Below are 24643 nucleotides of genomic sequence, written 5' to 3'. Positions count from 1 at the left end.
GCCTAAATAAAGCTTTTAAAACTTATCTTATTCTGCCTGTGTTTTTGGGCTGGGACTGCTGTAGTTTCGTCCTTTATGTGGCGATCATCTCTGGTTTATGTCTGTGGCATCTCAGAGTCATGGTCGCAGGACTTCTGTTGTCGGGCAAAGCCGGTTCGGTTCCCGTCTGTCGCCAATCCCATCTCCGGTCTAGTAAGCCATTACAGCGTTTTCATGTACATACGAGAAACACAGACAAGTACATCATTAATTCCATGATCTCCTTAGTTATAAAGCCTCCTCCCAAATTATCTCTACGTTCTTATGCGTAGAATATGATGACGTAAATTCAACTATTGCAGTTTAATGACACGAGTGGTGGCTTAAATACTGTCAGGCTTATATTGAAATTGCTTCAAGATATCGTTTTTGGAAGTCTTCTTCAATAAACTTTCATCGATCTTTAACTCAACCCTGCTTTCCGTTCAGTCATCATCTTCATTTCGTGCAGAGTATTTTGCCTATGATCTTATGTATTTACGAGAAATATAGCGCTTGGACTTCGAATTTTAGTTAAATTCTTCGATAATTTAGCATCCTCTCCCTAAAATCTGCTATTTCTTTGTATTATTAACTTCTTGTAACTTTCCGAGTATTTTCCTTTTTTATGCGATCTTCGAATGTTCCTACAGTTGGTTTGTAGTGCATTTTTCTTATGTCACGGCCACTTGGATTCTGTTTGTATATTTTACCTTATATAAACGGCCACATGGATTCCATTAGTCTGCATTTCCTTACTTCGAATTTTCCGCAGCATGGTTTACGAAACTTCACCGTTATTCTCGGCAAATGACTATTTCAACTCTCTGTTTTTTTTAATTAGGGCAATGAAATGGTACACTTGTAAACTTTCTTAATATCTAGTACATAGCCTTAAAAATATGTTAATGTCACATTGATTATGTACATATTAACACCACACCAAGAGATTTTTATTGTTATTTTGCCTTGTAAATATTGGTTATTAATATTATTTATTATTTAAAAAAATAAGATGTGCTGTCCTAACATTTAGGTATTTAGTGTTTCTGTTTTTCTTCTTTTTCAAAATGTTCATTATTGTGCATAAATTATTGTTAGTATTAGGAAATCACTTGACAACTCCTATACTGTTGGCATATTTCAAAATATGTAATTGTACAGTCTATGGAAGCTAAATGAATGAATGAAAAGTCAGAAAGTATTATGGCGATGTTTCGTCAGAGCTGTCAGTATTTTCAGGCTACAATGACTGACTGTTTTCATTCACTGCATTGAAATAATTGAAAAAAGTGGGACAGTAACACATGCATATGGAAATGTACATCAGATTTCAAGAAAATATAGTATTTTTTTTAATACAAGGTGAATGATTTAATTACTTTCAAACTAATGCTAATAAAAGGGACCAACATGAATAATGATCAACATCTGAAACCGATTCGGATATTTATGCTAATTGACTAAACTGTGTATTACGTGGATGCTTAAGTATAATAACCATTCATCTTCATGTTACCTCACCATCAAATTGACAGCTTCTGTATCTAGTTGGAAGGAAAAAAGAATATAATCTACTGATAACAATTTACTGAGTACAACCTTCAGGATGGCATCCAAGATCATTGTTGAGACAGACATTTCATCATTATCTTGCTCGAATAGAATCTCAAAAGCCGACTCTCTGATGGTGCCAGAGATTTCTATAGTATGACTCCCGTCAGCACGGTATGTTACTGATGGTGGTGGAGGAGGAGGACTGTCAGTCTCCAGCTTCTGGGCTCGTTCCAAGGACGTAACAAAACAAGTCCGCACTGGAAAGAAAATTTTATTTTTTAAATGTAAGGTACTGTACGTCAACACTATGAACTGACAATGTACTAAACTTGTGACCCTGGGCTCATATCCCATCCTTATAAATATTCCAGCAAGAAAAAGTATGACTTAGCAAATATCGCAAAGCACATAAAGACTAGCAAAAATACAGAAGATACAGTTAATAATGGTATCTACATACAGGTAATTCAAAACGAACAATTTTAACAACTTACAATAACTTAGAATAATTTACAATTAAGTTTGTGTTTTTCTCTTCTGAGTGACAAATAAAACCTTATAAAATGTTACTTTATTGAAGATTTAAAATGTATGTAAACAACACTAACACTACAATGGATTTTTTTTTACTCCAATTCAGACAATTCTTCTAAAAGTGATACTTTCTTGTCACTTATCAAACATAACATAGTGTACTTGTTTCCAAGTTCAATCACAACATCATTTCTCAAATAAATCTTAGAGAAATCTGTTATTGTTTTCTATTACCCATGGCAGTTATAGACATACTGATCAATATTTTGTATTCATATAACCTACTAGCAATTACCCGCGGCTTCGCTCATGTGGATTTCGTAATTTGATAAAAGTAATCGTTCCTCAGTACTGTACTAAGACATTATATGAAAATCCCTGAAATATAAAAACTCATCAAAAAACTGAGTTTCATTTACCCCAGAAACTCTTTGTAAACCACGTTTGTGGAATTACCTTTTGGGGCTAAGATGACCATGTGACATAGAACTGTACAGGTGAGAAACAGTCTTCTCTCAACAAAACAAAAAGGTACATAGTAGTTTATTTTTAAAGAAGATTCCAAATACCAATTTTTGCGTCTAACATCTCCAGTTTTTTTTTTTTTTTTTTAATATGTCATCATCATTTCTTCACTCCAGCAAGCCGGGTACGGTTGTATACGAGCCTCCTCCAGTTTGTTCTATCCATCCACAGATGCTGCTCATATGAGAGGGGCCAATGACCTCAGTGTTAGGCCCCTTTAAACAACAAGCAGCATCATCATCATATATGACACACCAATCCACATCTCTAATTTCAAGGTCCTTCATTATCTGTTTTTCCCAAACATCACGAGGTCTTCCTCTTGGGCTCTTCCCAGGAACATTGTGGTCAAAGTATGTTCGAGGAGTCCTGTGAGGGTTTATTCTTTTCATGTGACCATTGCAATCTCTTCACTTCTAGAGTCTCCAGCAAGCTTCTTTCCAATCCAACCTGTTATCAGATATCCACATTCCTTATTTTATCCATTTTTGTTTTTTTGTAGACAAGAACAGAGGAACTTCATTTCTGTTGCCTGAAGACGACTCTTTGTTGGTCCAGTAAGTGTTGCTGCTTCCAGGCCATACGTCAATATAGGTACTAGATATATTTTGTACAAGCTGACCTTGGAAACTAACGGAAATGTTTCATCCCAAAGTATTTGACGTACAGCGTGATAGAATATGGAAGCTTTCTGTATTCTGTTACTAATCTCTTGATGTATGGTATTGTCTGATAACAGAACACTACCTATGCAAGTATCCTCATAAAATATAATTCAACTACTTTTTCATTTCTCTTCACCCCCGTTAAGTGCCTTTTCTGAAAACAAAAATATGCATGTTCCTGTATTTTTAAAGGACTTTCCAAATACCGAGCTTCATGGCTGTAACATGTTAAGTTTCTGACATATACTGTAGATACTCGGGCACTCATTTAAGTGGAATTTCCAAAAAGAAGAAACCTGTTTCTTTATTTTTAAATGAGATTCCAAATACCAGTTTTCATGTCTGCAACATCTTCAGTTTATGAGATATAAGTATCCTCATAAAAATAATTCAACTTCTTCTTCACTTCTTTTCACCCCTCTCCAATGGACTTTCCAAAAACAAAAAATATGTGTTTCTTTATTGTTAAAGGAGATTCAAAATACCAATTTTCACATTTGTTATACTTTCAGTTTTTGATATATAAGTATCCTACTAAAAAGAGATCAATTTTTTTCACCCCCTCCCCTTGTTGATTCCCCCTCCAAAAAAAAAGGCATGTTTATTTTTAAAGGAGATTCCAAATACCAATTTTCACCTTTAGTTTTCAAGATGTAAGTATCCCCATAAAACAAATTCAATTTTCTTCACTTCCTTTCACCCTCCCCCTTTTAGTGAATTTTCCAGAAACAAAAAACATGTGTAGGAGCTTCCAAAAACCAATTATCAAGACTGTAACATCTTCAGTTTTTGAAATAGTAATAATAATTGTTACGGAGATCCCCGTGGAGCAGAAAGAGGTGAAAGAAGGTGCGAGTGTTGAATGGGTCTAACTACGATATCAGAAATTGAGTCAACACTATAAATAAAGGTTATATTTCTTTCAGAATTTCAAACTTAACAAATTTTTCACTCAGTGAAATAAAGAGGTTACAGGTACAATGTCAATTTAAAAAATTGGAAAATTCAAGATTCAGAACTTTAGTAACAATTCTGGGCTTCAAGCCCCTAGGTTACAAATTTACAATTTCAAAGTGGTATTATTTAGGCAAGGACAGAAATCCCCCAATTCAAGAGCACTTTGCTCCAACAAATTTACAGCCTTCCAGAGGCACTCACTCCTCAATATTACAGTAAGCTAGAAAAGTGCTTACGTGCTTTCCAACACTCATCCAATTTTAACCGCCTGCTTAAGGCAACATATATCATAGAACGAACATTACACAAAACTTCATGATATCTGGCCTCTCAAGGCACAATTAACAGCTACTGAGGCGACTCGAATGAAAGTTAATTTAATACATTACAGGCAAGGAAAACAGCACTAAATCGTAGTCACCTCAAACCAAGTCGAAGGGGAACTCGAGAGGGTAACGCACTCTCTATCCCTGAATTATTGTTGAAGATTTTATGAAATTTTTACATTAGCAGAACGAAAGGTTACATTTTAGAAAAGGCTGGTTACATAGTTAGAAATTTGGACCTTCCCCTCGGATAAATTTGCAGAGACAGCAAGAAAGATAGAATTTATGTGGCCATTACCTGGCTGATGTTCTGCCTTCCTTAACACACAAACTCAGAAAGACGACGATCAATGAGACAAGATAGCCAGACAAGCCTCAGCTTATATACCCGAAGGGAAGGTTCGAGAGGATTCTGGACTAATCCGGACACACCCTCTCAATTTTAATTGGACAATTCAAACAGTGAAAAGAAGCCTGTGACTCAAAAATAATTACAGAAATTTTTAATCGGCCAGATTCAAAACTGGCGGAAAGAAAAAGAAGTGTCGCCAACCTGAAAATAAATGAACATTGATTCAGTTAGGAAAACCTAGAAAGAAAAAAAAACTTCTTTAAATTATAAGTTCTTCCACCTTGCACCAGATTGCATGACCAGAGTTTTTGAAATGACATCTATGAAGGAAAGTTTAAACTTCTTGAAGTAAACAAACACACAGCAAATAAATCCAGTAAGTTTAGGCAACTTCACAATAACACAATTACTTAACATTTCAGTAGTGACATCTTCTAATTAAAGTTCCAACTTCATGTAGTAGCAGTTTCACGTTTGGTTAGATAGAGTTCTTTAAGGCGCATCCTTTGAACGTGCGGAGTTGAGGTGTACCTCCCGGTACAATAATAATAATAATAATAATAATAATAATAATAATAATAATAATAATAATAATAATAATATTTTTTGAGATATATGTATCTTCATAAAAAGAATTGAACTCCCTTTCCAAGTACCCCCCTGCCCCCCACCAAAGGTGATTTTTCCCCAAAATGCATGTTTCTTTATTTTTAAAGAAAATTCCAAATACCAATGTTTACGTCTGCAACATCTTTAGTTTTTGAGATATAAGTAACCTCACACAAAGAATTCAACTAATTCTGCAATTCTTTCACCCCCCATTAAGTGGATTTTCCGATAACAAAAAATATGTCTTCATTCTTAAAGGAGACCCCAAATACCAGTTTTCACGTGGGTAACATCTTCAAATTTTGAGATATCAGTACATACATACATTATCATTATAGACTTATGCCTTTCAGCATTCAGTCTGCAAGCCTCTGTGAATTTACTAAACGTTGCCACAATCCTCGATTTGCAACTAGTGTTGTGGCCTCATTTACTTCTATACCTCTTATCTTTAAATCATTAGAAACTGAGTCTAACCATCGTCGTCTTTGTCTACCTCTACTTCTCTTACCCTCCATAACAGAGTCCATTATTCTCCTAGGTAACCTATCCTCCTCCATTCGCCTCATGACCCCATTACCGAAGCCAGTTTATGCGTACAGCTTCAACCATCGAGTTCATTCCTAAATTAGCCTTTATCTCCTCATTCCGAGTACCCTCCTGCCATTGTTCCCACCTGTTTGTACCAGCAATCATTCTCACTACTTTCATGACTGTTCCTTCTAACTTATGAATAAGATATCCTGAGTCAACCCAGCTCTTGCTCCCGTAAAGAAAAGTTGGTCTGAAAACAGACCGATGTAAAGATAGTTTCTTCCGTGAGCTGATATCCTTCTTACAGAATACTGTTGATCGCAACTGCGAGCTCTTAGCTTTACTGCACTTTGATTCAATTTCACTTACTATATTTCCACCCTGGGAGAACACACAACCTAAATAATTAAAATTATCTACCTGTTCCAGTTTTTTATCACCAATCTGACATTCATTTCTCTTGGATTTCTTACCTATTGACATCAATTTAGTCTTCGAGAGGCTAATTTTCATACCATACTCATTGCACCTATTTTCAAATTCCAAGATATTAGACTGCAGGCTTTCGGCACAGTCTGCCATTAAGACCAAGTCATCAGCATAGGCCAAAGTGCTTACTACATTTCCACATAACTGAATCCCTCCCTGCCATTTTATACCTTTCAGCAGATGATCCATGTAAACTACGAACAGCAAAGGTGAAAGATTACAGCCTTGTCTAACCCCTGTAAGTACCCTGAACCAAGAACTCATTCTACCATCAATTCTCACTGAAGCCCAATTGTCAACATAAATGCCTTTGATTGATTTTAATAATCTACCTTTAATTCCATAGTCCCCCAGCATAGCGAACATCTTTTCCCTCGGTACCCTGTCATATGTTTTCTCTAGATCTATGAAACATAAACACAACTGCCTATTCCTCTCGTAGCAATTTTCAATTACCCGGCGCATACTGAAAATCTGATCCCGACAGCCTCTCTGTGGTCTGAAACCACATTGGTTTTCATCCAACTTCCACTCAACGACTGATCGCACCCTCCCTTCCAAGATGCCATTGAATACTTTGCCTGGTATACTAATCAATGAGATACCTCGATAGTTGTTGCAATCCTTCCTGTACCCTTGCTTATAAATAGGTGCAATTACTGCTTTTGTCCAATCTGAAGGTACCTTACCAACACTCCATGCTAATCTTACTACTCTATGAAGCCATTTCATCCCTGCCTTCCCACTATACTTCACCGTTTCAGGTCTAATTTCATCTATTCCTGCTGCTTTATGACAATGGAGTTTATTTGCCATCCTTTCCACTTCCTCAAGCGTAATTTCACCAACGTGATTCAAATGAAATCAAAATCTCTTTATTTGCAAATGAGGTTAAAACTAATTTGTGTGACGATGATATTCTTGCAGGTCAAAGTATAAAATTCTTCATTTGGTATATGAGTGGTCTTTGGTTACTTAATGTCTATAATATTATACCCTCGTAATATTGGTTTCACATGCGATCCTAAATTAGAGGATTGAAGTTGAATGCAGTCCATTTGACTTTAAGATATTCATTTTTTATATATGTTATTTTGTTGAATTAAAAGTTTGTTGTATATTGAAGAATTATTAAAGCTGAGCCGTCTTCTTATTTTTGTTGAGTAAAAACGTAGTGCTTTGATGCAGTATAAGTAGTGGTTGAACTGTGATATTAATTTGCCAGATAGTTGTTAAGCGGGCTACGATTCTCAGTTCAATAGGCACCTCTAAAGCTGTATACCTCGAGTTGTGCTGCAGCTGTCAAGCGAAAAGGAATCTTTCGTTTACCTGAATTGTAAACCTGAATTGTGTCTCTCGAAACTGCTGCTATCAATTACCTGTGTATTACGAAAATGTTTACAAATTTTACCATATCTGTATTAACTTTGTCCACTTCAATGTTCACACATGAGTCTCTAATCAAATCATGCCTGTGGGGCACGTTCACTACAAAGATGTTAGTGTGAGTCAGCTTACCTAGTGTACATTTAAGTTGAGAAATGACAATCTTAACATCATTATGATCTAAGTCGTTCGTCCTGCCAATGATCACTACTGCATCACGACTTCCGAGATTTCTTGCTGCCTGTTCCGTATTTTCCAATACCTTCTTGATTGGGGCCCCAGGATAGATGACGGCCGATGCTGCACAATATCTTCATTGTTCATTTTCTCCGCAATTCCCCTCGCCTGGCTATCACCAAATATACGAATGTTCGACACTTTCACCGATGCACTGTGTGGGATTTTAGGCCTAACTTTGCCGCTTCTCGTAACAGATTTTGCGCTATACATTTGACTGCTTCCCATACGGATAAGTCCTTGCATATTGCTTACTTCCCTCAGGGTTGAAAATCTATTTTTGGTGTCAATTACAAAGTTGTCCTTATTTAACTGTACACTTTTCCTCCTAGAATCTGAAGCAACTTGACACCACGCGCTAGAATTCACGGAGCCACCTAGTGTTTACTGGTACCAGTACTTTCGATTCCAGTAAACGTACCTCCTCCTCTAAAATCCCATTCTTCGCTTTTAATGCTTGCAAATCCTGTTGCAATAAAGAGAGAATTACAAGTACATTATCATTACCTCCATCCTCCAAGGAATGAGACGCCAGCGATTCGTTGACCGTTGTAGGCCTAGGTTTGTTACCGCTATTCAAATTGCTCTTGCCACAGCTCACACAGGTCCAAGTATCTTCATTTTTAGCAAAACCAGCACTACATATACACTCAAAATTGTACCAAATTAAACACACTTCACACTGGCTACCATTCTTCACTCGCTTCTTGTTTACACCACACTTATTCCCGATTATTTCGCAAGAGAACCGGGAGCTATCTTCACTTACATCCTTCACTGACGCCATCTTGAAAAAAATGAGCTTGACTGTTCGCAACACTACCAGGATGATTTCCTTTTACATTGAGAAGATGCTCAAAATATTCCCTCCACCTCTCCAGTGATTCCCTGGGATTTATTATGAGTTCACCTGAATTACTCAAAACACTGTTCATTTCCTTTTTCCCTCCCTTCCTAAGATTCTTTATTACTGTCCAGAAAGGTTTCCGCGCTGATTGACCTAGCCTTTCCAGGTTATTGCCAAAATCTTCCCACGACTTCTTTTTGGATTCAACAACTATTTGTTTTGCTCTGTTTCTTTCATCTATGTACAAATCCTTGTCTGCCTTGGCCCTTGTTTGGAGCCTTTTCTGATAAGCTGATACAAGCTGCTCTCACTTCATCATTCCACCAAGATGTTCGCCTTTCCCCATCTTTACACACAGTTGTTCCTAGGCATTCCCTTGCTGTTTCTACTACAGCATCCCTGTATGCCACCCATTCACTTTCTACATCCTGAACCTGCTTACTGTCTACCGTCCGAAACTTCTCACTAATCATATCCATGTACTTCTAATTTCCTTGTCCTGGAGATTTTCTACCCTTATTCGTTTGCAGAAGATTTCACTTTCTCTAGCCTAGGCCTAGAGATACTTAGTTCACTACAGATCAGACAGTGGTCTGTATCATCGAAAAATCCCCGGAAAATTCATGCATTCCTAACAGATTTCCTGAATTCGAAGTCGGTTAACATATAGTCTATTATGGATCTGGTACGCCTAGCCTCCCATGTGTACCGGTGAATAGCCTTATGCTTGAAGAATGTATTAGTAACTGCTAAACCCATACGAGCACAGAAGTCCAGCAAACACTTACCATTCCCATTAGCTTCCATATCTTCCCCACATTTACCAATCACCCTTTCGTATCCTTAACAACTATAGGGCAAATTAATATCACAGTTCAACCACTACATATACAGCATCAAAACACTACGTTTTTTCTGAACAAAAATATGAAGATGGCTCAGCTTTAATAATTCTTCTATATACAATGAACTTTTAATTCGACAAAATAACATATATAAAAAATGAATATCTTAAAGTCAAACGGACTGCATTCAACTTCAATCCTCTAATTTACGATCGTATGTGAAACCAATATTACGAGGATATAATATTATAGACATTAAGTAACCAAAGACCACAAATATACCAAATGAAGAATTTTATACTTTGACCTGCAAGAATATCCTTGTCACACAAATTAGTTTTAACCTAGCATAATACGATGTTAAATTATTTACAACAACATTTTATTGCCTGTATATAAAGAGTTAAATATGATAATATGCTGTTCATTGTTTTGACCACCAAGTTTCTACACACTTTTCATGCAGTTGATGGTGGTGTTAAAAATTGCACACCGAAACAAGTCCTGTAATTTATAATAAATAATGTTGTAAACATCAGATAACAACATTGTAAATGTATTGAAAAGGTGGAACCTACTATATGCTTCTTTAATTGCCAATACCATATACGGTCATTTCCTGGCCTACTGACGCGAGAGAAATTACATCACTTGTTTCAACATCGGTAACCGCGTGTGCGGTATAGGATGCTTCAAAATACAACACCTTACAAAATTCAATGTCTGATTACAATTTTGACATACAGAATTACATGAAATTTACATACAAAAAAAAAATCACTTCAAAACACTTTTGCATCTTGCAATGTTCATACTGTTCAATATATCTTGATGTTTCCTTATTTAAAAAAAAAATTACGAACATGTTCCAATTACATAAAAAATATTCCAGCAGAGCCCAGAGTTCTTATTTTTTCATTTCTCACAATACAAAATATTACAAACAAAAATGAAATCCTTCTGACACGTTAAATAAAAAAACTTTAAAATTGTATTTCCCATAGTAGTAGTTCACCATCCCACCACATATTACACACCTTAACAAATCATCTATATTGACATGAAAATTAATAAACTTTGAATCCCATGTTATACATAGTGTATGTGTACTGAAGTAAAAAGTCATCTCTCATCACTTGTCTCTCCTGTTGTACACCAAAAATATTAGCTGAGAAGGAAGGAAGGCCCAGGTATTTATCTATTATTAATTATTAAATATCCTGAAAGTTTGAACCCTATTGCACATGAATATATTAGGGTTATAGTATTGATCGGTTTTTTTTATATTCCTGGACCTTGACACAAAATTAGGAAACCAAATTATTGAAGATGGGGGTGAATGAACTTAAGGAACTGTCTGTAGCAGCAGGATTTCCTGAACAGATGGTATAATGAAAAAATGAAAATGACACTCAAGTTCGAATCTTGTCCTTCCACACATGGCACAGTCGACAGTAAAGGGTCCACCGTTTGTGAAGACCCTGCAATGTTAATTTTGAAGCGTTTAAAGTAGCACTTAAACTTTCCATGACCAGAGAGAAACTGAGTTAGAATGAATTTGGGCTCTAATGTTTTGCACTGGAGTCAGCTATATATGTCAGGGAAAAAATAATTCTCTTGTGACAGACCCTTTTGTACTTGATGTCCAGAGGTTGTTCCACTGTCTTATCAGATGTGTTTTGATTTGGGCTTTTGCACAGATTAGGGGTGATTTGTTGTTGGTGATTTCTATATTGAATGAGGAGGCTGCTTTTACGAGGATGTCTGCTTTTTCATTTCCAGGAGAACCGATGTGTCCTCGGATCCAGGAAAGACAGGCGTGGGGCAATGCTGTGCTCTAGATCGTATCACAGCAGCTACTGGATTGACATTGTGCTTGTTGTTGATTGTGTTCAACGCAGCCTGCGAGTCAGTCAGTATTTGAGCAATAATACAGGGTGCGCACAAATGATTGGAGCGGTTTCAAAAAAATCCTGTTTATTATTTGTTATAATATTACATAATTATATAGACAGAAAAACTCAGAAAGTTTTTTTATGAGCCTACAAGTGCTCGATATGTGCTCCATGAGTGACTCTACACACATCAACTCTATAGTCAAGTTCGCCCCACACTCGACGTAACATGTCACTGTCAATTTGACCAAAGGCATTGATGATGCGGACCCACAGTTCTGTTAGATCAGCCGGCAATGGTGGCGTAAAAACTGCACCTTTCTCATAACCCCATACAAAGAATTCGCAAGGGGTGAGGTCAGGAGAGCGTGGATGCCATAGGGGGTTGTGTGTTTGGTCCGCGAGGGGTATTTTATTTACCTCAAGTCTGCCGGCAAGCCGGGTAGGACCCCCCTAACCACCACCTGGGACGTGCCACATGGGAGTATCACCTCTCCCCCTGCTCACCTTTGCAACTGTTGGAGTGGAGGACGCATCGTGTTTGGTGGATGTTGCAAGTGTTGCGCTCTCGCGGGCGTTGGGGGAAGCACAATGCATAGAGAGCTATTCAAACAAAACAAAACAAAACAAAACAAAACTTTGAGGGATACTTGCCTTACAACATCAAACATCATCACTATATCACTAATAATATGGCTAGAGATAATTGACAAATCCGCTCAAATCATTTGTGCACACCCTGTATTGTTGTGTTCACACCTCTCCATACCAAAATTGATGGCCATTAGCTCAGCTTGAAATACTGAGCTGCTGGATGACAATTTGTATTGGGCTGAAAACACTTCCCTGTTATTCTCATAGACAACGAATGTGCATCCCACTTTGTCATATTCAGTGTTATTAGGTGTGTGAGAGCCATCTATGTAGATATAGTTGAGATATGGTTGAGCGAGCAGCTATTGCTAACGTAAGTCTTTAAGTTACTAGGGTGAATGGATTCCGGGAAGTGACAGTTCTTCTCCAGTGTGGTTTCAAGTATTGATGTAGGTGATGTTATGTTTTTCTTCAATGAAGTGAGTTCAGTCATTCCAATGGCAGTAAAGAACAAGGGTTCTATTCCAGCAATGACAAGGGCTGCTCGTGTAGATATTGTGCGATAGGCACAAGAAATTCGAAGGACGATTCCTCTCTGAATATGCAGAAGTTTTTCCTTAGCCCACTGATTTTCAAGTGTAGAACAAAACGATGAAGCACAGTACAGTTTTAGTGGAACAAAGGTTGTGCAGTATGTAATGCACAGTACTTGAGTTTATTCCCCATGACGGCCTGCATGCAGTTGCAATGGCCTGAAGAAATTTATCTGATTTAAGCTTTAGTTTATAGAAATGTGGCCAAAAAGTTAAGTGTTTTTCCAGTAGGACCCCCAGGTATAAAAGTTGATCTTCTAGTGCGATTTCCTGTCCGTTCATCTTGAGTTGTGGCTTTATCAGGTTTCTTCTTCTCGTAACAACCATAGCCTTAGTTTTCAGTTGATTAAATTGCAGCTTGTGTTTGGAACCTCAGTCAAACAGATTGTAGTGCTGTGTTCGCTCGAGTGTTTAAGTCAGTTTCATTGTCAGCTTTGATTAACAAAAGTCCGTCGTCAGCATAGGTGACAATCCTGCAGTCCGTGGGAAGAGGTATTTTGAGGATGTCAGCATAGAGGACATTCCAAAATCCTGGGCTGCAAGTACATCCCTAAGGACATCCTTTTTTGATGTATTTAGTTGAAATTGCTGTTCCAACTTGAAGTTTCACTTTTGTGTTGCTGAAGTATGCTTGACTGATTTTGTACAGATTAAGTGGCCATTGTTTTTCCTTTAGTTGATATAAAATTTTTGGCCACCAGGCGTTATCAAAGGCACCGGTTATGTCCAAAGAGATTAATAAGCCTATTTTTCGCCTTGAGAAGATGTTGCAAGAAATCAGCTTCATTTCCCGTATCAAATCTTATTTACATTAAATGAATAAAAGTAAATATCCACCTTTTTGATACTCATATTTGGATAGAACAAACTGGAGGCGGCTTGTACACTACCGCACCCGGCTTGCTGGAGCGAAGAAATGATGATGATGATGATGATGATGATGATATTTGCTATAAGTAAAGATCATTTGACATTTCTTGTTCTATACACTGGTGTAAAACAAATAGCTAAAAATGCGATGACTGCTGGCAAAGCTTAGAGCTTATTATTTAGAGAAGAAATTATAGATCAGATGGTAAATTATACTAACATTTACACAAATGTGAAGACAGAATGATTTTCGAGTGATCGTGATGTCGCAGCAACCGATGCAGAAGAGATCAAAGCGTTATTTGGAATATTGTATATTACTGGCGTAATGAAATCTGCACATATGAATACAAAAGATACTTGCACATCAGAAGGCACTGGTATAGAGCTCATAACCTTAGTTGTTTTGCACTATATCTTGGAAACTATTCCATTTTCTGATGAATTCTCCTAGGTTTGATGACAGAACTACTCGGGACGATAGAAAAAAGAGTGGATAAAATTACATGTGCGGAACATATTTGAAACTTTTTTAAGAAACTGCCAATCTGTATAACCAATTTCTGAATATGCAACTACAGATGATAATTTGGAAGCATTTTGTGGCTGCTGTAGCTTTAAAGTATTTATGAAGTAGAAGAGAGTAAAGTATGGCTTAAAAATCTTTACGCTTATGGACTATTTCATTTTTCACATCAAACATGGAGATATATATGGGAATGCAATCTGATGGCCCCTCTGTAATCAGTAATGCTCCAAGTGACGTCAAGTGACTGATAGCTCCCATATCATTGGCTGGAAAGAATATAACTGTCGACAACTGGTTTACCAATATACCTTTAGCAAAAGATCTGCTCTGGCATCATAAACTGACCCTGGAAGGGATTATCAGGAAGAATAAAAGGAAATTACCTAAGAAGTTCATTGAAGTAAAGAAGAAACCCGTTCATTCCAGCATATTCGATTTCAGCAAGCACAAGATTACCATTGTTTCCTATGTGCCTAAAAAGATCAAGTGTGTACTCTTGTTATCTGCAAATGCACGACACTCCTTCCATAAACCCAGTGACTTGGGAAGCAAGGAAGACGGATAGGAATGAGACTAAAGCAGGTATCAATATTGTAAATCAGATGAGCCAAAACTACTTAGTAAGCCGTAGATCCAAACGTTGGCCACTGAATCTTTTTCATCTTGTTGAACATGAGTGGCATCACCACAAAAGTAACTATACAGAAAAACACCAAAACAAAAGTTACTCGCCATTCCTTCCTAAAACACCTTGGAAGGAGTCTACTGCATAACTGTCTCAAGAAAAGGCCAACAATCAACACCTTGCCAAAACCTCTTCAGGCAAAAATAAAGCATCTGACTGGATCTAAGAAATCAACTGAACCAATAACCATAAGGAATAGAGGAGGTGCTGCTGTTGCCATGGAGCCAAGTATCGCAAGACTATGAAGTGCAGTGCCAAGTGTCGGAAACCAACCTGCAAGGACCCTGTGGTGGAGTCCTGCCCAAACTGTGTTTCAGTGAAGTGAAAATACATGTGTAGTCATGTGATTGATTATGTTCCAGAAGGTTTCTCAGAGAGACAAAAATGTACCCAAGTATGTAAATAAGTGTTTAGTATATATTTTTCAATAAAAAGCTTACTCATATTTCATATGTAAATAAGGGTTTAGTGCAGAAGTTTCTATAAAAATTCAAAATGAAAAATAGTCCAGAAGGTTTCTCAGAGAGAAAAAATGTGCCTATGTGTGTAAATTAAGTGTTTGGTATGGATTTTTCAATGAAATGCTTATTCATAAGACAAATGATGAGTCTAAAAATAAAGATCACTGACTATTATAGGGAAATGTGCATATCAAGGTCTTGCAAAGGATAGATGAATTTACATTTTCTCACAGAATCAGTATTTAAAATTTTATCTCACAACTCTTGAAGAGATCTTGAATTCTACTGGCAGAAGGACAATAAAAATCCTGAAATCAGCCACATCACAGAGAGTGAAATTGAAAACATTAAAACCTGATCATTATGATCATTATATGGAGCAATTTGCCAATTTATATGTGTAATGTGGCATAATATTAACATTCTTTTGTTGAAAATTCTTGTTTCTTACATTTCCATGCTGAAATTAAGGTATATTAGGTCTATAAAATACTGCATTTTATTCTATAGGAATGCAGGAGTAAACAATATTTTAAATCTGACAAACCTTTGATATCTTCAATGGATTCATCTGAAAGGCTAGCTGTAGGATCCATACCAAAATCAGCCTCTCCATCTCTTTCCTTCATTAACATTGACTTCAAGGACCTAAAATTATACAATCAAGTGTAAAGGGTATTATACTGCACTGATTGTAAGACACACACTACACAACGTAGAAAGGAGACATATTGAAACAAATTCTGAAAAGCAAGCAATCAATTTGAAAACAGCAACTTGATTAATTCAGAAACTAGTGGATCAGTGCTGCTCCGCAGCATTCGTTATAAACAGGTCCGATAACTCGTCTTGATATGCCTGTTGTAGTCATATTGATTTGCCTGCCCTTTTCAATGGTTTTATGAACATTTAATAAGAAGCACACTACGGTATGCCACAGTGCGTGGTCAGAATTCGTCTGTTATGTAAAAATCTGTCCATGTATTTCCTTTGTTATCCTGCAGTTGTTGATAAAAGCTTGGTATTGTGTCTTAGAAGGCAATGGTATTTTTAATTGCAGTTCTATATAGAACGGTTGTCTTGTAAGCTCATAGGTTAGTCTTGAAGGAGCGTTTTTTGCCAGACACAGAACTTTTTTAAGATACATGGCATTCATTCTTTCTAATGCAGTTAGGTTATCCCTCGATACGTGTTCCTAGATAATATCTAAGGTGTATGTCATGATGGCGTCTGTTTTTATGTAGACTCTCTCTATCTCTCTCTCTCTTTTAAATTTTTTATTTTTAGAATTTGGTTCACGTTGCACTGACACAGAGAGGTCTTATGGCGACGATGGGATAGGAAAGGGCTAGGAGTGGGAAGGAAGCGGCCATGGCCTTAATTAAGGTACAGCCCCAGCTTTTGCTTGGTGTGAACATGGGAAATCATGGAAAAGCATCTTCAGGCCTGCCGACATTGGGGTTTGAACACACTATCTCCCGCATGTAAGCTCACAGTTGCACACTCCTAACCGCACGGCCAACTCACACGTTTTTTTTTTTTTTCTCTTAGCAGCATGTAAGTTACGAAGAACACTCTGCCATCTGTCAAATATATTTGGAAGCTGGGAAAGATTAGAGAATCAAAGAGTATCTAGCAGGGAATAGTATTCTTCTGTGATCAGAGGAAATGTATACTCTCTGGCTTGACAGGTAGTAATCAAATATGGCTGCATAAATGACACTACTAAGGATGCATATCATATATCAGAATATTAAAGTATTAGTCACTGAGCAACCTGTTAAGTACAGAAGGTATTGTGGGTTAGGGTAAGCCTATGCCTGAAATTAGTGGAGTGAGCATTTCATGATTTGATTTTATGATTACTCAATGTTGGCTGATATTCAAAGACCTATCAATGTCTCATGATTCACCGGCAGGTAATTCCGGAGAGAATAAAACAAAAATGAACCAAATTGGTCCAGTAGAACGGACGGACATATTTGCCAAAACTGTTTTTAGTAAATTCTGTTAATATACAGATGGGAGTTTAAATTACCCAAAGATTTGAATTATACACTTTTAAATATAAGAACACTAAAAATTCATTAATTAATTATTGAAAAAATGTTATGATGGAGAAATAATACAACATAAGTTACTGCCCTTTAAAATTATGCACACACAAATGATAAGCTTAGCAATTGTGCCATTAAAAAATGATAGAGTGGAATATGAAAAAGGACCATAAATTGCAACACACATACACTACTTCCAACTACAATAATAAATACAATACTATTAATAGCATCCACAACTGAAAGTTTGGGACAGTAGTGGAGAAATACAACACATTTACACGTTACGATTTTGAAAAGTAAAAGCGTCTGCTTCCATTAATTTATTTCTTAGGCAAATATACATTTGAATCATCCGAGCAACAGATGACGGTTGTTATGCCATCCCTTAACAAACCCCTGGCAGACAACGGAAGAAGATATTCATAATGTGCCATCAAGTCCATTTCTTCATCCAGGTCTTTTTATTCAAAACATTAAATAACTGTTTTGATGTTCCTGTAAACCCCCAATCATTCAGGGATTTTGAAATCCTATGCAACTTAAAACCAGTTCCTAGATGGCTGACTGAATAATATGAAGTTTAATCAAAATATGATGGCAGAACAAATTAACAAACACAAAAGATAAAACCACTTATATGGTGTTGCACTGATCTGAAACCAATAAATATCACCAAAAAATTGCAAATAAACCAAATGTAAAGATGTAAAGACAGCGGACCCCTATACAATTAAATGTACCTATATATACATTCCATTGATATTATTTTTCACTTTTTTAAATTTCCTTCTTCTAAAATGAAAGTAGGCTCTCACATACAAAGATGCTGACCGTAGGATGAGAAGACAGGTTTAATCCATTGTATTTTTCCCCTGCATGTTTAAAGTTTCCCCTAACTTGTGGGATATCACTGCTATTTATAACAGGAAAAACTCTTACTAGAATTTTGCTCAGTCGCCTGCAGATTATTTCCGAGAGGATCCTACCCGAGTCGCAGTGCGGTTTCCGAACCTCCAGAGGCAAGACGTATGATCTTCTGTGCAAGGCAAATCCAGGAAAAATGCAGAGAGCGACAGAATCCTTTATACCCAGTGTTCTACAAATTGGAAAAGACTTTCGACTCAGTCCCATGACCAGCTACCAGGTGTAGGCATAAGTTTTTGCTGGTTTTTGTGGTAAAGAAAAAATGTAATTTTCAAGGGAAATTCATTTTTTGTTTACTCAAAATATTGGCCGTCGGCTTCTACACACTTTGCCCATCTTCCAGGTAAGTTATGAATTCCATGCCAGAAAAACTGCTTGTCCTTCACGGCACACCATTCGTCGAGCCATTTTCCAATTTTTTCAAAATTGCTGAAGTGCTGCTCTGTGAGTGTGTGTCCCATTGATGTGAAGAGGTGATAAGCCAGATGGCGCCAGGTCGGGGAGTACGGCGGGTGCGAAAGGATGTCCCATCCAAGCGATTTCAAGATGCCTTTCACTGGTTTTACTCAGAGTCAGCGCATTGTCGTGTAATAAAATCACTTTACTATGTCTTCTGCCCATTCAAGTCATCTTTCAATCAATGCATGATTTAAATTAATCATTTGTTGGCGGTAGCGTTGTGCATTAACGGTTTCGCCGGGCTTCAAGAGTTCATAATACACAATACTGCTCTGGTCCCACCTGACACAAAGCATGGTCTTCTTACTGAAGCGATTTGGCTTTAGTGTTGAAGGGCCGGCTTCGCCAGGTGACAGACACGATCGCTTGTAATTCTCTTGAAGTAATAATAAATAGGAAATGCAGTGTCTTACCTCGCATTGAAGTAGTCTTGCTGCTCTAAAATCCCATAAATGAATGACGACAATGACAACAACTCTGGAGAGGAAATACGCAGGAAACTGAATACGCATGCGCAAATATGGCTACGGATGAATCTGCTAGTAGAATGGACTTATACGATCTGCGGGATGACAATCAGAGCCTTTCTTACCATGCAAGAAACCTGTGATTCACATTTCATTGCAACCGTCCCATGACATGCTAGACGCGTGCTTATAAAGTGGTGTTACGCGCCCAGTGCGTGATCCGCACTGAACGTGTTAGAGCATTTCACACAGCCATAAACATATGAACAACGTCTTTCTTGTACATTATTGAGTGTCATGTTCTCCTACTTGCCATCTGTTTAGTGCTGTATTTATTTTACATGTAAGTTAAAAGAAGAACCCAAAAAAATATCACAAGTATACTCGGGATTTTAAAACGGGAACTTTTCAGCGGCTTATATTTCACTGTTAAGTTCACAAAATTTACTTTCATTGTTACGACTATCACCGTTTTTCAATAAAGAGTACATTTTAACAATCAAAAATTAGGTAAAAAAGAATCACAATTTTGTAAATAATTGCTATGTTAAAAGGTTAATATGAGCTCAGATGAGATCATTATTCATGGCTGGAAGCTCTTCCCGATGCATACCTCAATTGAGGTGCTCATAAAGATAAAATGAATGATGGTGAATAAAACTGAGTAAGTAGGTGGAAGGAATACGGAATCAGTGTTGGCATATGAGTAGGAACTGTCCCAGGATTTGCCTGGAAATGCATTCTCCTTAATAGATATACGAACACTGATCAGGAAAAAAAAAAGGGGGGGGGGGGCAAAACACCGCATATTTTAGATAAAATTTAATGTTAGTCCATTTGAAACCTTGTAGAATTCTAATATTATGACATTACAACAATATGGCAATGTGTCTTTAATTATCCCATTTACCCGACAAAATTAATTAAATCTCAGCCATAGCCGCCCAAGAGAGATCCGGTTTACTCTAGGTCCGCTAGATGGCAGACAGAGTAAACCGGAACGTTGAAATTGACAAGCAGACAGCCAGATGGCGTCAAATCGAAATGTCCGCAAACGGTAGCTGAGGCCATACGATTATATTATTATTATTATTTATTATTATTATTATCCCATTTGAAATGTTTCAGCGCAATAACTAAGAAACATTACTGAACATCACAATCACAAAAATGAACCAACATGAATCTGGAAATTTCAAAACCTGGAGCTCTGCACTGTTGCATGGCAGTCCACACTTGTTTGCAGTATATTTCCATTGCCTCAGTAATGGATATTACCATCTATAGCCACAGTTACACCTGTAATTCGATCAGGCATGCTCAGAATGCAATCTTTAATGTTAACTTGTGCTGTGAGCTTCCATTCAGCCTGGAGCCCAGGCCGAAGTTGAGCCAGTGTGACAGGGCAAGAACTCCTAGCACATCTCGCAAGTATATCACAGACATGCTCTTGGATTTAGGTCAGGACTACAAGCAGGCCACGCCATGTGCTCAATACAAACTTCATCCAAATACTCATATACACAGCCAGCAATGTGTGGCGAGCATTGCCATGCATCAGGATGAAGTTTTTGTGCATTACAGTGGCAAAAGGCATCATCTGATCCACTAAAATCCCCTCGATGGAGATGTCAGAATCTCATTCTCGATGAACACAAGCTCCATGCGTGCACCTGTGGTAATCCCAACCCAATCCATGACAAGAGCATCCTTTGAACAGTGTCCTTGCAGAGAAAGTGCAGGGTCAATAACAATCCCCAGATCTTCTCCTAACTCTCATCCTTGCATTTGGTGCCCTGAAAAAATAGACTCTGGATTCATCTACAAACAGCACTGAGCACCACTTTCCACTTTTGATGGGCATTAATGAATTGCATCTGAGAGGCACAGTGTTCATGTATATGATGATGATGACGATGATGATGTTTGTTGTTTAAATGGGCCTCACATCTAGGTCATCGGCCCCTAATGGTACGAAATAAGACGAAATGTAATTTATTTATTCGCATCAGAAGCATACATTTTACAGAGCATAATGGTACTTAAATAACATACATATCAAATACTGTCTGCCCAGAATTTTGCCAAATCACGGGCATTAGGTGTCGCAGCCATCAAGTCCTCTATTGTGCAACTTAAAGGACATTTACTACAGTTCATGAAATGGGCTGTGGTTTGGTCTTCACCACATTCACATTGTCTGGATATGCCAGGAAAGCCCCACTTTACCATATTGATTCTTGATCTACCAACCCCAGTGCGAACCCTGTTCAACGATTTCCACGTAGACCAATGTTCCTCGTGTCCTCGAGGGAGATGTTCAATTGGTAGCATCCAACCAGCAAGTTGAGGATTTCTAGTTCTCCATAATCTCAACTTTGTGGATTGAGCAGATTTGTTTAAATCTTCAGTTGTATTCAGGAAACTCCTTCTAGACCTCAATCTTTGGTGGGCAGGTTCATATCCAAATTAACAAATTAAAAGTTCAAAATCCTCCATTGACCAGAATTCAAAACGTGAGGATGAAGAATGAATGGATGAATATGAATTTAAAACGATCAGTGGATCCGACCTGCAATGCCTCACATTCACAGAAAATGACGGAAGAAAAACAATACTATTACTGAACAAGGGACTGCTTCCGTAGCACAATACTGAATCAATGAGGCGTGTAGTCTAAACGGGGTCCAAAATCCAAGTCATCGGCCCCTCATAATGGTACTTATCGCTAAGAATGTAGAACCATGGTATTTGTTATGTTGCGGAACTATTCAAAAGTAGTGTTGACTCGCGGTATTCCACACAGTATGGTACTACTCACAGGTAATGAAATTCACGCATGTAGACCTATGGTGTTTCGCACATTGCGGTGCCACTTACAGGCAACGCAAACCTATGGTGTTCATCACGTAAGTGTACTAACCACACGGACTTGTACTATCCCGTGGTGTTCCTCATATACTGGGTACTAATCATAGGCAAGCCATGGTGTCTCTCATATAGTGGTACTAATCACAGGTACTGTAAAAGCTGACCACATGGTGCTCCTGGGTCGTACTAATCCCAAATCTATTTGGTACCTAACATAGTGGTACTACGCGCAAGTAAAAGCTACCCATGGTGTTCCCCGCATGGTGGTACTAATCACAAGTAATTTCATGGTTCTAATACAATCAGCCCTTGGTCGCCCCTTGTAGTTGCCTCTTATGATAGGCAGGGGATACAGTGGGTGAATTCTTCGTCTGGCTCCACCACCCACAGGGGGGGAGGGGAGTGTTTGGTCCGCGAGAGGTGTTTTATTTCCCTCAAGTCCGCCGGCAAGCCGATTAGGATCCCCCTAGCCGCCACCTGGGATGCGCCACATGGGAGTATCACCTTTCCCCCAGCTAAGCCAGCGTAGCAGGTTCGTGGTGTTCATGTATAAACGGAGGTCCTATGGTGGGCATCTTGGACTATAAATACACTTCACACAACCTCCTCCTTACTGGCCTTCCATTAATGTTTATGTCCCATACTTGCTGCAAACAGTTTCTTACCTCCGGAGCTATTGTGTGTCCATCACAAAGAAAGTAATTGTCACATGCGGTAGTGCTTCTCCTATTAACAGAACCAGTTCTCCTGATGTAGATATTGTCCTCTCTATACCTTTTAACAGTTCTATACACATCAGAACAAGATGTGCCCATAATGTCTGCAACATAGCATACACTCCATCCACCCTTCACTAATGCCAAGGCCCTTGTGTTTTCAATATATTGAGCCATTATGACCTGATTTAGAAGCGAGACTGTTATATATAAGCCATAATGTCCATAAAAATATGTGGAATGAGAATTCACAGCAACAAACCTGAAGACAGCTTTTTGTAGTTATTCTTGTCAAACAGAAAAATACAATTTTCAGTCTGTCAAACACACAAGTTCAAATACAATATATAACACTAGAATACACCTGTAAAAAAAAAAAAAAAAAAAAAAAAAAAAAACACACACACACACTGTTAAACAAAGATTTTTTCTTTACAATTTACTTTACGTCGCACCAACACAGATAGGTCTTATGGTGACAATGGGATAGGAAAGGCCTAGGAGTGGGGAGAAAGTGGCTGTGGTCTTAATCAAGGTACAGCCCCAGCATTTACCTGGTGTGAAAATGGGAAACAACGGAAAACATCTTCACGGCTACCGACAGTGGGGTCAAACCCACTATCTCCCGGATGCAAGCTGATAGCTGCGCGCTCCAAACTGCAGGGCCAGCTCGCCCAGTAAAATAAAGAATATCCTCAGATTCTATCAAATCACTTTAAATCATGAATATATATGTATAATATTGTTTACAATGCGTAAACTTGTCAATAAGAGTTGGTGATAACATGGCAAGTATTAACAAATAATGAATATATAGTATTAGTATTCAACCATCACTGTATTAACTTATACTTCTACTTAAATAATTAAACATTGCCATATTGTTGTTACTTCCATAGATTTGTCTCTGTCTTATCCTTGGCTTTGACAATATGAAAGTGAATGGGGTATGAGCGATGCTGGAAATGCCAATCCTTATGCAGCCAGTCCCTGCTATGAATGGTGTGAAAATGTTGCTCATAGAGTCGGCTGGTGTATGCATTTCAGTGGGCTTGGCAGACTGATATGTAATAGCAACTCTGGCTCGGTGAGGAAAGCAACGGGAAACTACCTCACTCCTCATTTCCCTAGTACGCCTCTTCTGTGATGCCTACGTCATCTATGACAGCTGATGGCAGAGCTGTTGTGGATCCCACCAGCTTTAGCGCTGACGGACTGAACATACAACATACATATTGTTGTAATGTCCTAATATACAATTTACGAAAGGTGTGAAACAGACCAACATTAAATTTTGTCTGAAATACGTAGTGCTTCACTTTTCTTGCTGGCGAGTGAATATGCACGCACATGGCTCTCTGCAGCAAAACAAACAGTACTTAAATTTCAAACATGCTTTGAACATCAAGATACATCATTATAATATGCAAGGTGACAACGGCAACACATATTTAACTGTGTCAGTACAGCATGTGTTCAAAATATGCACTCTCCTGTCTCACAAGTTGTTCATAATGTTCCTATAGATTGCTTAACATGTTGATGAATATCAAAGGGTAGGAAGGGTCCACCTATTCAATACTATTAGTCTGTATATTGTTTTATAACACTGGGACTAGTTTCAACCCCATATATATA

At 37.9% G+C, this 24643-nt stretch overlaps 1 protein-coding gene across 1 annotated transcript in view; it reads right to left on the bottom strand.

Annotated features, from left to right (window-relative positions):
* Positions 1-24643, bottom strand: part of Arp10 (Actin-related protein 10) — a 63436-nt gene that overhangs the window by 29276 nt on the left and 9517 nt on the right. Inside the window, exons 5-6 of the mRNA XM_067155376.2 lie at positions 16056-16156; positions 1621-1832 (exon numbers count right to left, since the gene is read on the bottom strand). Coding sequence (XP_067011477.2) covers positions 1621-1832; positions 16056-16156 — 313 coding nt within the window. The remainder of the gene's footprint in view (positions 1-1620; positions 1833-16055; positions 16157-24643) is intronic.

This window comes from Anabrus simplex, chromosome 11, assembly GCF_040414725.1.
Source record: "Anabrus simplex isolate iqAnaSimp1 chromosome 11, ASM4041472v1, whole genome shotgun sequence".
Lineage (NCBI taxonomy): Eukaryota > Metazoa > Arthropoda > Insecta > Orthoptera > Tettigoniidae > Anabrus > Anabrus simplex.
Note: the sequence above shows the minus strand (reverse complement) of the source record. Positions and strands in the feature narration are given on the sequence as shown.